At 45.0% G+C, this 17726-nt stretch overlaps 1 protein-coding gene across 1 annotated transcript in view; it reads left to right on the top strand.

Moving 5' to 3' along the window:
- Nucleotides 1–1526: 1526 nt before the first annotated feature.
- Nucleotides 1527–17726, top strand: part of FMNL2 (formin like 2) — a 319987-nt gene continuing 303787 nt past the window's right edge. The window contains 1 exon segment of the mRNA XM_032355571.1: nucleotides 1527–1643. Coding sequence (XP_032211462.1) covers nucleotides 1527–1643 — 117 coding nt within the window.

Below are 17726 nucleotides of genomic sequence, written 5' to 3' on the forward strand. Positions count from 1 at the left end.
TCAGGGAAATTCTGGTAATAGGCAGGGCCCAAGGTGTGTGGAGTTTTAACAACAAGCTCCCCAAGTGAATTTGATACACAAAGCACGATTAAAGAAATTCTCTAAGCTAAGGAAGGATGACTTATGAGTTCAGTCACTAGTCAACTGGTGGATGCCCTTGAAAGTACGTGGCTAAAATTGTTTATAAGGTTGTTTCTACTTCTACTCTTTTAAAATGGGTAGTAATAGTCTGGAAAGCATCCCAGAGATAAGATTGGGCCCAGGCTTCTTTGTAAAATAGGGACTGTTATGGAGGAGTAAGGTAGCCTTCAGCCAAAGATCACCTCCAAAGCTTTCCCAAACACCCTGTCCTTCTTTCTATTTCACACGAAATATGCTTGTGTACATTTTCTCCTTCACTAGATTGTGAAGTATTCCAGAGCAGAAGCAATCTTCTTTTTCTCCCATTAAGGCACCTGGTAACCCATACGTCATAGCTATCGACAGGTGTTTATTTTGAATTGAATCCTCATTCAGCTCCTGGAGTCCGACCATATATGCATATACTCACCGTGGATACTTATAAAAATCCATTAAAGCGTATATTTGTTTATAAAACATTTCAATCACACAAAAGAGTACGTTATATAAGGAAGAAAGAACAGTAAAACAAGCACCCATGGACCCATTTCCCAGTTCATGAAATAGGACGTTGCCAGTACTTTTCAGGGGACCTGTTAAACTAGAGCCTTTTGAAATGGTAACCAGCTTCTGAAACTTAAATCAGAATGCTTGCATTCGGTCACCGATTGGTTGGATCATTTACTTGTCAAGTGTGCCGAATTAAGTGTCAGAACCGACGTAGACGAGGTAGTGATTTCTCCTGTTGGACTTCGGGAGTTCTAAAGGGTCCCAGACCATCGCCTCTAAAGCGCACAGATTGCCTCTGAAGCTTGACCCGGGCTCGGTCCCGCGGAGAGGGCGTGGTTTCGGCGAGCGGACACTTTGGACAGAAACTACGCGTCCCGGCAGTCCACGGGGCGAGTGGGCGGAGCCGGGCCGGGGGCGGGGGCCGGGCGAGGGGGGCATTGTGTCGGGAGCGCCGAGCTGCATTTGTCTGCGAGAGGTGCTCGCCGAACGAGCGTTGTGCTCGCCAGCCGCGGGGCTGGAAGTGTCAGCGGCGGCTGCGGCCCGGCGGAACACCGAGTTCGAGGAACCACGCGCCCGCTGGCCGCGATCGCAGGCAGGGGGCGGCGTGCCAGTGGAGCAACATGCAGAGAGGCGCCCGGCGCCCTGACGACCCCTCCCAAGGAAAAGAGGCCGGAACGGCTCTGGGGCGGCCGAGAGCATGAGGGAGGCCGGGGGGCGGCTCGGCGAGGAGCGCTGCTAGGGAGCGGTGCGCGCTGCACACTCGCCAGGGCGCAGCGGAGGGCGGGGAGTCGGGCAGGTCGCGCCAGCGGGCGGGAGCCGGCCGCCGGGAGCTGTTCTGATTTCCGACGCGAACGCGAGGGGCCCGGAGTAGCCCCCAGCCCCGGCGTGCAGCCAACATGGGCAACGCGGGGAGCATGGATTCGCAGCAGACCGATTTCAGGGCGCACAACGTGCCTTTGAAGCTGCCGATGCCCGAGCCAGGTGAACTGGAGGAGCGGTTTGCCATCGTGCTGGTGAGTGCGCGGCGGGGCCCCGGGGCTCCGGGCGGGGAGTCGCAGCTGACCCCCGCCCCCTCCTCTTCTCCCCGCGCCGGGAGCGAGCCTCCTGTCCCAAGGGGGGAGGCGCCCACCTTCCCCTTTGTGGCTTCCCCAGCCTCACTTTTCTCCGTTCTCCTCTAGCCCCCGCGCTCCGCCCTCTCGGGGTCCCGGGATGGGGCTGGGGGCTCGGGCCGGGCTGCCTGGCCGGCCCTGAGCCCATTGTCTGGCGGGAGAAGCACCTCGCAGCGCGTGTGCCCGGGAGGTGCGGCGTGGGCGTGAAGGAAAGGTGGCGCGGGCCGGGGAGAAGGGGGCGGCGAGCCGCTAAGGCTTTTTGTTTAAAAATACAATAAACCCCAAACCTGCAAATCCCGAGTCCCTGCGGACCAGCTGCCTCGCGGGGTCCGGGGCAGATGGGTGCATGCGGCCGGCAGCGAGCGGCGAGCGAAGGCGAACTTGGAGGCGGACCTAGCGGCTTGGCGGAGGGGAGCTCGCCCGAAAGGGAAAGATAAGCAGACCCGGGGTTGTGCGGCGCCCCGGTCCCTAAGCTGGGAGGGGGGCATCTGAAACCCAGGCGCGAGAGAAGCTTTGCCTCAGCTCGTTCCTTTCGGTCTTAAATCTTAAACCACAAGAATGTGCAGTTTTGCGGGGACGTGTTTCGAACTGTTCTGACATCAAGGGCGACCCCTTCCCTCCTCCAGCACGCACAGCCAAGTTCCCGGCTCCTTCCGAAATCTGCGATTAGCTTTTTAGCTTCCCAAATCCAAGACACCGAAGACTCATTTCTCTCCTTTCCTGCTGGGACTAAGTTTCTGAACCCCTCCCAGCTAGAGCTTGACAGTGTTGTGAGCTCAAGAGGGTGTGGCGGCCTCCCCCTCGACCCAGCGAGAGTCTGTCTGTACTGCAGCTGGTCCCCAGACTTCCGATTTTTAGTGACCCAGCCTCCTTCAAGGGATGTTGGGAGGGAAACGGGCAAGAGCCTATGCGTTCCTCTTCCTTACCCTTGTCCATCTACCTTTTCCTAGCTAGTTACTTCTAAACTCTAGGAGGCTAGGTAACGAGAGAAACTTGTGCTCAAGGCAGCCAGTTTTGTGTCTGCTGCAGGTTTTTGGTGTGTAACCTCCCAACTTTGAGTCTGAAGACGGACATTTAAAACTGCCTTTCTCCAGGCCTTTCTAAAGGGATAGTTTGAGAGGGGGCCCAGTGTTCTGGATGGCAGGTTAACTTCGTGCTCTTTGGAAGAACAGAGGCCACCAGCTTTTTTCAAGGCCCCAGAAAGTCTGGTGTAGCAGTGGGGGGATAGAGGAGGCTGCCTGTCTTGCTTTGCATTTTCTCTGATCTCCCACAGCTGCTCCCCACTGTTGTGCAAGATGGGACACACTGAAAGGAAAGGCATAGGCTTAATTACTTCTCAAGGCAGCCTGGGTGCGTACTTGACCTGTCTTCCCAGAGACCAACGTTTTTATTCAAAATCCTCTTTCTTCCAGACACATGGTTCTTACCTCCTAGATCTGGATTTTCTGTCTTTTCATCCTGTGATGTTGTGTTTGTGGGTGTACTTGAAATGGAAGGGCCAGTGACACAGGAAAACCTGATAACAATAATGCAATTGAGTTCTGCTAGATTGGGATAGCGGGTTTTGCATGAGCTTTTAGTTACTCTGCTGATTAATAACACATGATCTGAATTAATCTTTAGAAAAATGTTTCATCATTACCATGGTGGATTTGTGTTATTATGAAGTCTAGCAGTCAAAAATTTAGTATGTAGACATTTATGATTCTACATCACAAGCTCGTTGGGGCAGTGGTTGGTTGTTGTGGTTTCTTCTGCTCTACTGTGTGTCATACACAATTACTGGATGTGTCCTTTTCTTAATTGTTTATAATATTTTAAGCCTCTCAAAATAAACAAAAAACAAGAACAAAAAAATATCAGGCTGACCTTTTTTGAATAGAGAAAAAGCTTTTGGGAAAATTCTCAGCTTGGGGTCCCTCTTGTTAGTGATGCATTTGGACATTGATGTGGTGTTTACTGTAACTCTCTGTAGTCAGCTCCAGCTGCTTTTTGGAAACCTACAAGAGGAGTTGAAAGAAGCCCTCTTTCTGGGCTTAGAAGTGAAGGTGATTTCTCTTAAGGTCAGTTTTGGTTTTGTTTTTGTTTTTTTTCCGGAGTTGCACACATGATGGTCTCAACCATGCTTTTCTTCATGAATTGCTTAAGAAATGAACTCAAACCGTTTAAATCTGGAGATCAAGCTAGAAGGACAAATTTTAGGTGGCAAGTTTTAAAGTATATATGTAGAGAAATTCTTTACCCTGGGGCAAAGGGAATCATGTTGGCATTATTGATGCTAGCTTTATTTTCATCTATAATAAGGATCATATATATTTTTTGGGAGGAAAACCAGATAGTAGTACTGTGCAGGAAAGTGTACAGGCACCTCATTGTGAGTATGGCTTACATCAATAATTAATGAGACATTTCAGGCGTGAAAAAGCATTCCATCCTCAAGCTCTAGAATATTTAAAGCATTGGGGAAGAGTAAATAAAAATTATAATGACAGAAGTCCATCTATTTCTGGAAACTCTCGAGACCAGACCTACTCAATGACTATCCCCCTACCCTTTCATCAATCTAAATGAGTTAAATGGTATAAATCTAAAAAATTAATTTGTATGAATGGAAAGGAGAGAGTCAAAGATTGCAGTATTAAGATCAGTGGAAGGGTAAATTGTAAAAAGTAATGATTTTTTTTAATAGGAAAACTTTTTTTAAAGATTTTATTTATTGGGACACCTGGGTGGCTCAGTTGGTTCGGCTGCTGCCTTCGGCTCAGGTCATGATCCCAGCGTCCTGGGATCAAGTCCCACATCAGGCTCCTTGCTCGGCAGGGAGCCTTCTTCTCCCTCTGACTCTGCCTGCCACTCTGTCTGCCTGTGTTTGCGTTCTCTCTCTCTGACAAATATATAAAATCTTTAAAAAATAAAAAAAAACTAGAAAAAAAAGATTTTATTTACTTGACAGAGAGATCATAAGTAGTCAGAGAGGCAGACAGAGAGGGAGGAGGAAGCAGGCTCCCCGCTAAGCAGAGATCCTGATGAGGGGCTCCATCCCAGGACCCTGAGACCATGACTGGAGCCGAAGGCAGAGGCTTTAACCCACTGAGCCACCCACGTGCCCCAGGAAAATGTTTTTTAAAATAGACTTAAATTACTGAACTTCTGCAATTAAAGACTAGTACAAATTGTTTCTAAATTTTAGGAGATTAATTTTCCTAAGGAGAGTCTCCTTCTTAAACTTGTCTTCTGTATTGCTATAGTAGTTATAAAACACCTGTATGCGAAAGTACTACTGACTCCTTGTATACATTTAGCTATTTGCATCCTTGTAGCTACCTTCAAGCTGTAAGGTGATACGCCTTTGTGCACATGTGTGTGATATTTTTGTTATGCTGTTTGATGAAAGTCTTTCATAAATTATAAATTTACTCATCTGGTTTTATTCCTTTAGGATGAATACATGTCACATATTTCTAGTAACATTGGCATGTGTTTATTTTTGGGAGTCCTACACTTTTTTTTTTTTTTAAGATTTTACTTATTTGTCAGAGAGAAAGAGCATGTGTGCACACATGCACAAACACGGGGAACCGCAGGCAGAGAGAGAAGCAGACTTGCCACTGAGCCAGGATCCTGATATGGGACTCGATCCCAGGACCCTGGGATCATGACCTGAGCCAAAGGCAGCTACTTAACCAACTGAGCCACCCAGGAGTCCCTGGGGTCCTACACATTTATAATAAAACATCCCAATGGCTCTCTGTTGCATTAAACATTACCTGAACATTGGCAATACACATACTCATGCGCACACACTCTTGTGTCCTTTATTTTCAAAGATGATGCTATGAAGTTTATTTTGGGGTGGGGTGAACCGATGACAGTGTCTGTCCGAGAATACCTCTTTCTATGTTGGACCTTCCATGCTGTTCACTAATTTTTGGCTTGAAGTCATAGTCTGCAACTAAAATGTAAGTCCCCCAGTGCCTTTGTCAAGGATTCTTTCTTTGAATGTCGGAGGAAAGGATACTTTTAAGCCCTCTATCTTAGCTGGTGTATCTCTGTGTGATCTCAGATATCAGGCTGCTCTGCAAACAGAATCAAGACCAATTAGAAAGTGATGGTGTAGGGCAGTATTATCATATGTTTGATACTGGGAACTACATTGGTGTGTGATTAATTGGAGTCAATTTCTTTCCAGCCCCACCCCCCCCTTCTTGCCCTGAGGGGTGAATGTAGTCATTCTGCTTTAGGAAGAAGTGAAACATTTTGAGTACCTGCTATGAGCATACCCTATGCTTACATATTCATGTAATCCTCACATGAATTCTAGGAGATAAAATGAGCTAAGTTGCCTAAACTCCTACAATTATTGAATAACTGATCTAGGATTTTTCACCCAGATTTGGATCTCTGAATCTCCCCTCTGCCCCCTCACCCTATGTTTTATTACACTTCTGGGGCCCTTGAACTAGGAAGGAAAAAAAAACTGCTTAGAGCTAGCAGGAAAATCCTCTAAAAAAAAAAAAATCTCTAAATCTGATAAGTGCCAGTTTCAGACTGTATAAAATTGGCAAACATGTCTTACAAGTGACTGCTGTGAGGTGCCCGTGATGTTTCACATTTAAAGTCAAACATTAGGGCATTGTCACTAGGCTGTTCCATTTCTCAGCCATGGTATTGGTGATGGGGTCCAAGGGTGCACTTCGGTTTTTTCTATCAAGGTAGCCTTGACCCACCTTGGTTGGGGAATTTAGGATTTCCAAAATCAGAGGAAAGAAAGAAACAATCTGTCAGTGCAGTGCATGTACCCCAAATGTAATTACTTGTGAAAGGACAAGGAAAGTCAAGTTTGAACATTTATTTCCCTCTGCAAGGTGTTCCCTTTTAACCACGTCCAAGGAGAACTCTTGCCATGAAGTCTGCTGAGCAGATGGATGGCTGAGGGAGCGCTTCAGTCGTCGTCAGCTGCTCCCTGACTTGCCTCACATCCTTTCTCTTGTTCGGGAAAGGTGGTAGAGAAGGGGAGGGGGTGGCGTGTTGTGACTTTGAGCCATTACAATCTCATCCTCAGTCCTAAACCTCTGAGCTGCTTTATTTCACCAATCTTCGGATTATATGCTTATTATTGGGGTGCATTCCACCCCCCCCCCCCATAATGCCAGTACCTTTGGATATCTAGTATAGAAGCTGATCAAAGGCTGTTATCTAAATGTAAGTGTTTGGCTACTGTGAGAGACTGGCAGAAACACAAACAGATGGGTTTTGGGAAGGAAAGGTATGCATGCTCTCACATCCTTAGGTGATACGAATTACTTTTGCTTGTGTCCTCTCGCTTAGCAAACAGCGCTGGCCTGGGAGGCAGGAAACCTAGTTTCTGGAATCCTATCTCCTGCACCAGGTTGAGCAAGTGAAACTTTTTCCTCGGGTGCTTGATTTTTCTTCCCCAGTAAAACTGAAATACAACTTGACACAACTGTTAAAGATAGTAAAGAGATTTTTTTTTTTTTTTTTTTTTTTAAGATCCTAGCACTTGAGAGTGTAAGATTTCCAGAACATACCGCCCTTTGATCCATTAGCTGACTTTGCATTTTGAAGAGCTTTGTGCAGGAACTTGTGTAGGTGTATTCTGTGTGGTCTAGAGAATACAATTTCCAGGGTCAGTGACAAAAAGTCACATAAGCTTTAGGAAAAGTATTTTAACATTTAGCATCGTCAGTGAGGTGAGGAGTGCGCTCTCCGTTAGAGCTGCTCACACAGAAGTCGGACGAGGAATACTGGCGACTGGAGGTTCTTTGCAAACCCAAGACTTGGCTGGTGCTTTACTGGCCTGCATGGTGCCCTCCTTGAGGTGAGCCTGCCACGTGCAGGTCTGGACCTAGAATCCTAGCACCTGAGAGTGGGGAAGGATTCCCCTGTAGTTTTCTCCTGGGCTCAAGAAGAAAATAAGTGTAGGCTTGTGTTTTTCTGGAGATTTATTTGACTTCTTAAAAACTGTTGCTTGAAGGCCTTGGTCTTAAAGAAGTGTGCTCTTTTTTATCCCCCCTGCTTCGGGCTTGGGGTAAACGGACAAAGTACGGTGGGCTTCCTTATGTTTAAGCAAGTGATAGGTGCCATGTAAGTGGCTGACAGAAGAAGCACTGATTCTGGGTGGTCTTCTCTACTTTGCAAGAGGGTGCTGGGAGCTGGAAGTCTCTTATGGACAAAGCAGTGAATCCTTAGACAAGAACAGATTGAATTGCTTAGGAGGGAGGGTGAGTTACAAGCTGGCTCTTCTCTCAAATAGGGCCATGCCTGGGGGGCTCAGTCAGGTAAGCCTCTGCCTTCAGCGCAGGTCATGATCCCAGAATCCTGGGCTTGAGTCCTGCATCGGGCTTGAGTCCCGCATCGGGCTCCCTGCTAGAAAGGGAGTTGGCATCTCTTTCTCCCTTCTGCTCTTCATCTATCAAATAAATAAATAAATAAATAAATAAAATCTTGAAAGGAAAAAAAAAAAACCAGTAGTGCATGTTTCCTTCCTTCCCCCAAACCCCAGGACTGTGTCCCCTGGGTTTGGGGTCATGGTCTCTGTAGAAGGGCTTCATACACCTTGTCAGCTCTCACCTGCTTGAATCCTGTGGGCAGCAGTAACCCCTCTCACCTCTTTCCTCCTGTCTGCTCATGCTGCTGGTGATCTTCCTCTCCCCAGTTGCTCTATCCTTTTTTCCAGAAGCCTCTCTTTCAGTGTAACACTACGGAGTATGCACTTTCCGTTGGCTGTGACTTGGCAGCAGTGTCGAGGGAGGAGGGGAGGCCCGAGAGCTGTGATTGAGCTAGTCCGCAGATGTTGGGCCAGAAGGGCTGGGAGTCCCCACCTGAGGCAGAACGGTGTTTGTTGTGGACAGTAGAAGTGTACGCTCTGCTTGTGGTCTTAAAAAAACACGCAACAAAGATCCTGACCAGTAGCTATATAGATATCCACCTCGCCACAGACTTTTTTGGTTCTAGGACACACTAGAGGTGTTCCTCCAGTCAGATTTCTGGTGTTCTTGGGCAACTGGTAACTGACTTCAGTGACTGAATTCACACAGAACCTTAGTCCACGTTTTTCTTTGAAGAGTTGCTGTTAGCCCCTCTATCCCTTGCCCCAGAAGCTGACATGCTGAGGCCTTTAAATCCTGCTATCTCCAGAGGTAATCTCTCTTGACTGAGTTCTGTGTGGTAAGATAGCCCTCGTGCCTGGCCTATACTAAAAACTCGTTGGCCTTGGGAAAGGTGTTGGATCGTTTACATTTTTGGCTCTGTGCCTGGTGTTGGGCCCTGAGATTTGACTGGTACCTGCAGGGCCTGCCTTGAAGAGAGGGATTTGTTCATGAACCTGACTTCTTCCCCTTGTTTTTCTTTTTCTTTTCCCATGGGAGTTTGGCTGAACACTTCATTTCAGGCAGGATGGTAAAGGGATTGACAAACTGAAACAGTCATCCTCAAACTTGGTGCCATCGGCCTCATCTGGGAGCCTCAAAAAAATATAGACACTTGGGTTGGTGAATACGGTAGAGTTGGAAAAGAATTGTGTAAAAGGTACCAAAAATTGTGGGGAAATTAGTCAAAGTGGAGAAGAGGTGAAAAACCAAACTCTTGGGCGCCTGGGTGGCTCAGTGGGTTAAGCCGCTGCTTTCAGCTCAGGTCATGTTCTCAGGGTCCTGGGATCGAGTCCCACGTAGGGCTCTGCTCAGCAGGGAGCCTGCTTCCTCCTCTCTCTCTCTCTGCCTGCCTCTCTGTTTACTTGTGATCTCTGTCAAATAAATAAATAAAATCTTTAAAAACAAAACAAAACAAACCAAACTCTTAAAGATGTCTGCTGCAATCAAAAGCACCAAGATGAGAAGTATGGAAAAATGGATCAAAGCCTGTTGAATGTTAGACTTATTAACTAAGAAATGATCATCGTATAATCATAATGAAAATCTGCAGAGAAGGTTCTACAGCTCCAGAGTGAACAGTGACCCCAAGGTGTACTTCTGGAGTAGAAAAATCAATAAATCAATTGTATTTTTGCTTAGGCCTCTATTCTCAAGCCTAATTGTTTGTTGGTTCAATGCAGGCCTTTTGCTTTGATCTCTGGTTTTACCACTTACAAAGACTTGATGAGCTTGGCTTCCCGGAGTGAAATTCAAATACACTTGTGAAATGTAAACAACATTCATTTATTAAGAATCCTATAATCAGGGCAAATTGGCATGCTTATATAAGCAATTAGCTTTGAGAATAGAAAGATAAATAGGATGGTAGGTCAAGAATGAGCCGATTGTTCTCAATGCAAGAGTCTAGTTATTCCTTTAGCAAGCAGTTATAAGCAAATAGACATTCCTCTTATTCATAATCTTTAGCATTTGTGGTTTGGGATTTGAGGACAGCATATGTGGTTTCTTGAATTGAGAGGATAGGAGCAATTAATGTCTCATTTTCGTCTAGAAATAAAAATAAATCTTGCAAGGAAATGTAGGTAGTCGAGTTTATGACCGGATAAAACTTTGTAGTATTGTAGTGACTGGGAACAGGACCAGAGAAGGTTTGGATTTATATAGCAAGAGTAAAGAGTATTAATGGAGTTTTAATTTTATTTTGGTGGGATAGGTAAAGATGATGACTGCTTCATAGTGGGAGAAAGATTGAAAATAAGCTCATCTACCTTTAGGAATTTATTATTATTTTTTTAATGTTGAGGGAAGTAGTAGGAAAACTAATAGAAGTTGTTAGAACACCATTTTGTTTCATGACAGCATTGCTCAGTGAGGTCTGGACTGCCCTGTGTTATCTTCAGGAAAGCTGGGGAGACCCCATGCAAAGGTGGTGAATCAGGTGAGTAGTTCTGTGGGTTAGTTTCACTTCTGGCCCCTTCAGTCCCCAGGATGGTCGGCCTTCGTGGTTTTTCTGAGGAAACGCTCTCTTAGTGATAGTGTACTGTCTTGACTAATTGGGATTCGTTACCCATGGGGACTTCTGCCTGGTGAACCTGGGAGGCCAATTCAGTCCAAATGCTTTGGGACCAGGATGTTACACACTTGGAATTGGGAGTCCCCAGGCCTTATCACAAAATCATCATTCCCTTGCTGACTAATCAGGCCATCCCTTCACAAACCGGGAGGGAATGTTTCAGGCTGTGTGGCCTTCTGGGTCTGTGGAAGCATTCAGCTTGCCAGGGTGCAGCCTCTCCAAAGGTCCTTCACACTCAGAGTTTTGAGTCTCATAATCTCTGGCTTTTTGGAAAGCATTTGTTTGGTTTAGAAATCTCCGGATCATCTGTGAATTTACCAGTTCCCAATCCTCATTGAATGGAGTCCTTCACTAACATTAGACAGCAATATTTTTGTTATTTCACCAGTAATTATCAGAAATGCCAGTGGTTTCCGCTAAATTTTCTGTGGGTAATGGAGAAATGGAAAAATATCTTTTGGTTGTTCTTGAGGATGGTAGCTCCTAACCGTCCCTCAGAAAATCTTCCTATTGAAGAATAATAGACAAACAAATGGGTCCAGAGCATTAAGTGTACAGACTGATGGATTTTCTCAACCTGAACATGCTGTTGGAATCCCTGGATCAGGAATCGGAGTCTCTTTCCCTGTTTTTCCTTCATACATGGTTCATCTTGGCTCCTTGCCACCCTGGCCACAGTCACTCACCTGAATGAACTTTCCAAGTGGTCAGGCTTAACGTGGAAGAAAGTAGACCACAGGATCGTGCTTTGTGGTCTTACTTTAAGTGACTCTAACCAGAAGGTTTCCACTGTTTCCTTTGAGAGATTTCCTCCGTCCAAGGAGGCCTGACCATTAGGAAATATTGATATTGTGGTATCTTCCGGTTGCTTTTAGATACTTCCTCATTGATAACCCTAATGGGATCGTGTGTGTGTGTGTGTGTGTGTGTGTGTGTGTAGCGTCTGTTTTTCATAATACTGAGAAGACGACATTTTGATTTGTATTCCTAGAGTAAAGCATGAATGGGGAGCGTTTGCAATTTGGGCTTCACTACTTGGAATTCTGCCCTTGCAGATACAAATTATGTTAATTCACTCACAAGCCTAAGTTCTGGCCTTCAGCTTTTGCCATCTATCTTGATGATTCTTTCGAAGTATTAAAAGGGATAAGATGATGGATTTCATCCTTTGGCTCCATTTTCCCATCAGAACCCTATCCCGTTATTCCAGACATCAGTCCAACTGGAGAGGCTCTTTGGCTCTGTTTGTGGTTAGGGGCTCCCCTCCGTGTTCTCCTGCCTTCCGTCTCCCTCCCAGCCTTCTCATCGAAGCCATCCACAGTCTGGCCAGACCCCTCTCCTCTTCTGGTTCCTTGCTTGATCACTGTCCTCAGAACTTTCCCTCTATTATACCTTGGCTTGCAGTGACTCTCCTGCATGTCAGGGACTCCCTTGGCTCCTCATTTACTGAGATCCTACCCAGCTTTTGAGGCTCTTCTGAAATCCTGCCTCTTCTCTGTGTCCCTGTAGGCCAGCATCAGCTGGGGGGAGGTGGGAAAAACAACTCTCCTCTTTTTGATCTTTTTATTGTAGGAATAGTATGAATTATTTCTCTTACTCATCAGGCCCTTGATTAAATACCACGTTGTATGAGGTGTGACTGTAAAATAAAGGGAGGCTTTTATGTGGCGCTTTGCAGCCACTCATTACACTCTCTGCGATCGTTTATGTCTGTTTTATTGGCCAGTTCACATCATGCGCTCCTGGAAGACCAGGACCACGTCTTACAGGCCCTGGTGCTTTTCCTTCTCTGGCACAGCGCTTGGCCCTGGGGAAGAGTGTCAGCAGTTAACTGACTTGATTAGAGAAGGACAGGGCACCATAGGATGCGGGCTGAAACAGGACAGGAACTGAGTAGCTGACCACACTGGGCTTGACTGTTAATTGCATATAACTTGCCAGTTGTGTTGAAAGGACACTTTGTAACAGATTCTTACTCATCCTGGTATTCCCGGTATCACTTGTGTGTAGTAGGTGCCCGGGATTACTGGGAGTTCAGAGAGAGTAAGTTGGTATCATGCCTCACTTGGCTCCTTCGGGAAAACTGGTGAATTAGGAGAAGAGGGCAGTGAAATGGCCAAGAAAATCAGTGGTTTTTCACTGTCAGTAAGCCAGATCAGTGTGTCATGATGTACTGTCATCAAGTTAGTAGCCCCGTCGTGTAGGGCTTTCTTCCAGTAGGATGTCCCTTAAGAAATTGTATTTGGAATCAGGCAAGTTTAAGGGAGCAACATTCTGAATATGGGCATCTTGGTGCTTTGCTATTTGCAAAGTGCTTTCAAATGAACTTTTGTGATTCTAAGTATTTTTTTCTTTTTTTTTTTAAAGATTTTATTTATTTGATGAGAGAGATAGCGAGAGAGGGAGTACAAGCAGTGGGAGGGGAGAAGCAGGCTCCCCACAGAGCAGGGAGCCCAATGTGGGGCTCCATCCCAGGACCCTGGGATCATGACCTGAGCTGAAGGCAAATGCTTAACGACTGAGCCACCCAGGCGCCCCACTCCCAGAGGTGTTTCTTGGCAGTGGCTTTGTGCGGTCACCACGCTGCTGCTCCTTAAAATCAGATGACTTCTAACAGTGGTCACTGCAGTATTGTCACTGTTCCAGACCCGTGGGACCTAACAGTTTGAGAATGGACTATTTGATTAGCATGAACAGATAGATCCCTTGTAAGTAAAGACCCTCTGAAGCCTGGTACTTGCAATGGCCGATTTCATCTGCTTGAAGCTAGATCTGGGTCAGGCAAGGAATGGAGAAGTGTGTTTTTCGTTTTTGTCTTGTGTTTTTGTTTCTGTTGTCATTGTTTTTTGCTTGCTCCTAGCTTGTTGGATTTTTTTTTTCTTGATCTTATTTATCTTTTAATTTTAAGGACATCTAGGAGGTTTTTTTGATTCTGAAGTTGAAAATACAAGAAAAGTCGTATAGAGCTAAAATTATCCCTGAAATTTCTAATTTGCTGTGAAGGTACAGCACGTATAGTGCTGGGTGTACAACTGTAGGAAAAAATTCCTATACATGTTCAAGCTGGAGAATCTCTGAGCTTGACTGAGGAAGAAGCTGCAGAAGAAAAGCTTCCGTGCAGATGCCTGGGCATTCAGGCCATTCTGCCTTTAACTCTCGAACCTCTGGCCGTGACTGAAGGATGGGGGGGAGGATTCCAACATCTTGCTTTCCTGTGGGTTTGCTCTGTTCATATCACAGGGAGCCTTTAGATCCATATCAGTGAATGTGTTTCTTGTGTGTGTGAATTTTTTTCCTAGAATTGTAAGGCAGCCCTCAAGTTAAAGGTGGATTTGGTGCAGGTATAGCAGCAAAAACAAGGTAGGGTCCCTCTTGGGCATTTCTTTAATCGCTTTAAAAACATGAAAAGGTAGCTCAGGAGCCCCGGAGGGTGGTGTCACCCCTGCTTTGTCTGAGAAACTCAGTGGAGTTAAGGGACTTGCCTGAGGACATACATTTCTAGAAGGCATTGAAGCTGAAAGTCAACCTCGTTGACCCTACAGCCGTGCCTAACATACTGTTTTGATTCCCAATTATAAACATAGGATATAAATATGATAAATAGAAATGTAATGGTTCCAAGTAAATTGAAAGCCCTGTGAGGGTAAGTTCAATATCTTTTTAGCCTGTATTAATTTTGTTGGTATCTGCTCAGAACCAACAGTAACTATATATATCCTTCAAAAAAAAAAAAAAATTTAAAGATAAAATAAGACCGGATGAATAAGCCACTGTCCACTGTTGAAATAGTAAAGGCCAAGTAAGCTTGTGATGAAATTTGCTTTTTTCTAGTAACAGTTGTCCTCTGAAGGCTTTTTGAAGGCTGTCTTTCAGACAACTGTCTCTGAACCTTTGTTTCTTTTTTTTAATGTCCCTAGTAAAATGGCTGTGTTGTTACAGCTTGAAGGCTGTGTAGTAAGCCTTTTGATCAGCCCCCAGTGATAACCCACAGACTTGGGCTTCCTTGTGTTGGGGACAACCATTATTATCTTCTGTTAATTAGTAAGCATGATGCCAGGGCTTGCTTATTTTTAATATGCAGATTTCATATAATCCCATTCATTCACCAAATTGTTTGCTCCACGCCAGGCACTGTGTAGATGCTGGGATGCAAAATGAAAAAAAACATCATCTCTTCCTTTGTAGAGTTGGCTGCATAGTGGGGAAGATAGACGTGAAAATGAAAATAATAGAGGACTTGTAAAGGTGTTTATCATATACACGTGTGCTATAATAGATAATGTGCTATATAAGGGTAAAGTCTTAGAACATTTTAGATAAACTGATGAGTCTGAACAAGTTTATGAGTTTGGCTGGAAGCTGTAATTCATGAAGTATAGTCAAAATGAATTCTGCTCTGTGCCTGAATGCTTAAAGATTCAATAGGTGTGACTGTAAGTGTGCTTGTGCAAATCGCTTGGAAGAATCTAGTAGAAAGTACTCATTCCCAGGGACGACATTTCAGGTTGTAGAAGATTCTGCCCTGAAGAGCAGTGGATTGTGAGGCTTGCTCTTGTAGGCTGCACGCACCAGAAGCTGAGCCAGGTGCTGTACTCACTGGCCTAGAATGCTTGCCGTCTTACCTAATGCTTTTCACAGGAAGAGGTGGCATTGGATCATTCGGACCTGGAACGGGCATTTAACTGAACTGTTTCTGAATGCTTGTTTCTTGAATATAGTCTTTATTTATTTGACAGAGATCACAAGTTGGTAGAGAGGCGGGCAGAGAGAGGGGGGAGAAGCGGGCTCTCTGCTGCAGGGTTCAATCCTAGGACCCTGGGATCATGACCTGAGTGAAGGCAGAGGCTTTAACCCACTGAGCCACCTGGGCGCCCCTTGAGTACAGTCTTTGGAAGGACACTGGAGTTTGAATCAGGATTTTGCTGCTTGCTGGTTGTGGTCTTTCTAAGTCTGTAGCCATGCCCATTGGATGAGTTCAAGGGCTCCCTGTTCGGGCTGTTGTGGATATTAAATGATACTGCTTAGTACAGTCAAGTTGTGACATTCCGTAAGCATTTCACATAAAGTGGTGGTTCTGATTATTCTGCGCCTCTTCTATTTCACATCATTAAAGCACCAACTTTAGGGGCTAGGGTTTGGACTCTAATGGGGCTTTAGTTACAGCATCATCAAGTTCAAATGGAAACAGCACCCAGAATTGAACTGATGGTGGCTTGTGCTTGCTACACTCACCCTACGATTGTGCTTACTGATTTTTTTTTTTTTTTTGGATGTTTCCTATCCATTATGTGTACCTTCTAATTGGATATTTTATCTTGATCCCTGGCCCCTCTATATTTTGTGTTATCTGGAAAGAAAGGAGTCTGATATTTCAGTTGTTAGCCTTAAAAATAAAGCAGCGGTCATTTTGCCAGCAAAAACTGGGTTTATTTGGGAATTGAAAACTACCATTTGGGACATAAAAGCTACAGAAAAACCATAGGAAAGTCCAACAAGCAAAGGAGAGGAACACTATTTTATGGAGAAGGGGGAAATCCTGTGGGGTTGTTTTGAATGTCCGTCCCATTGGAGAAAAGCAGGAGTTCAAGGTGATTACGGTTTCTCATTGGCTGAGTTGTCGAGATGGTCGATTTGTTGGAGGAGATACAGTGTACACTTTTTCCTGTTGGGTCCTGTAGTTGATTCTTTCCTGTTGACAGCTTTTCTGTTGAGGTCTGTGAGTGGCAGTCTTTCTGTAATTGATGTGGAATGGTACCTTTCGAGAGCTCCCCTTTTTGGCCCCTCAACTCCACCGTAGCGAGGTTTCCCTTCATCTGTTCTTAAGCGCGGCATTGGACTCTTCCATTTCAGAGCCTAATGGAAGTGTTAGCATTTTCATAATTGGAGCAGACAACCACCATGCAGTGGACCACTAGACCAGTAAGCAGCTAGTTCACATGAGAAAATTCATTCAAGGTCATGACCATCTGGGCTCTGAAGAAACTGCTGTTGAAGTTTTGTTTGGCTCCAGCTCCATTCTGGGACGGATGGAGTCATTTGGATTTTATTCTGAATTCTCATAATGGCAAAAAAAGGATTTGTGTAACTTGTGTATCAATGGCCTTCTGTCATATCTGATTGAGATACAAGCATTGTTTAATAAAAGCTTCGTCCTTGTTTCAAATCAAGAATACTACTGCTACCTCATTTGATCTAGGAAACAAAGTAATGAAGTCATTATAGTTTGAATCCCCCCAATTACCCCCCGCTGCACGTTTTCTAGAAGGTTCATTGGTTTATTGAGTTGTATCCTACACAGTCAGTCTTGCTGAATCCAAGTGGAGCTTATGAAATAGGCCTGTCACCAATCAGATCAATATATTATCACCATCTAGAAGTGAGAGCCTATTTTAAAAAAAAAAAAAGATTTTATTTGAGAGTGAGAGAGCATGAGTGGATGAGTGGCAGAGGGAGAAGCCAACCTCTCACTGAGCAGGGAGCCTGATGTGGGGCTTGATCCCAAGACCCCAAGATCGTGACCTGAGCTGAAGGCAGATGCCTAACCGACTGAGCCATCCAGGCATTCCCAAGAGCCTACCTTTTCTAAAGATACTTTCTACATTCTCTTTTTTTCTCACTTTTCAGTGAGGAAAATTGTTCCTTTTTCTCCCAGCTGATAAATGTCACTTTTGCCCTAAATTTTAACTTTCAAAAGTTAGATAAAAGAATGTTTGATAGAACTGTCAGACTAGTGTGAAATAAAATTCTCTCTGTTCTCAGACCCTCGAGGGTCTTTAAATGTCATTGGCTGAGGCTGTGTGCCTGTTTTTCTTGATGTCCCATTTCCATATCAAATAGCTGTAATTTTTGGATTTTAGTAATGAAGGTATGAACTCAATCTGTCAGGGTTCTTGTGCCGTATATTGTAGCCCTTAGCTTAGAATTGCATGAAAGGAAGTAATAATCCAACTCTGAGAAGGTCCAGCTGAAAAGGATTATAACATGGTACAAAAATATTAGCATGCCTGGCCCAGCCATGTGGTT

Source organism: Mustela erminea, chromosome 8, assembly GCF_009829155.1.
Source record: "Mustela erminea isolate mMusErm1 chromosome 8, mMusErm1.Pri, whole genome shotgun sequence".
NCBI lineage: Eukaryota > Metazoa > Chordata > Mammalia > Carnivora > Mustelidae > Mustela > Mustela erminea.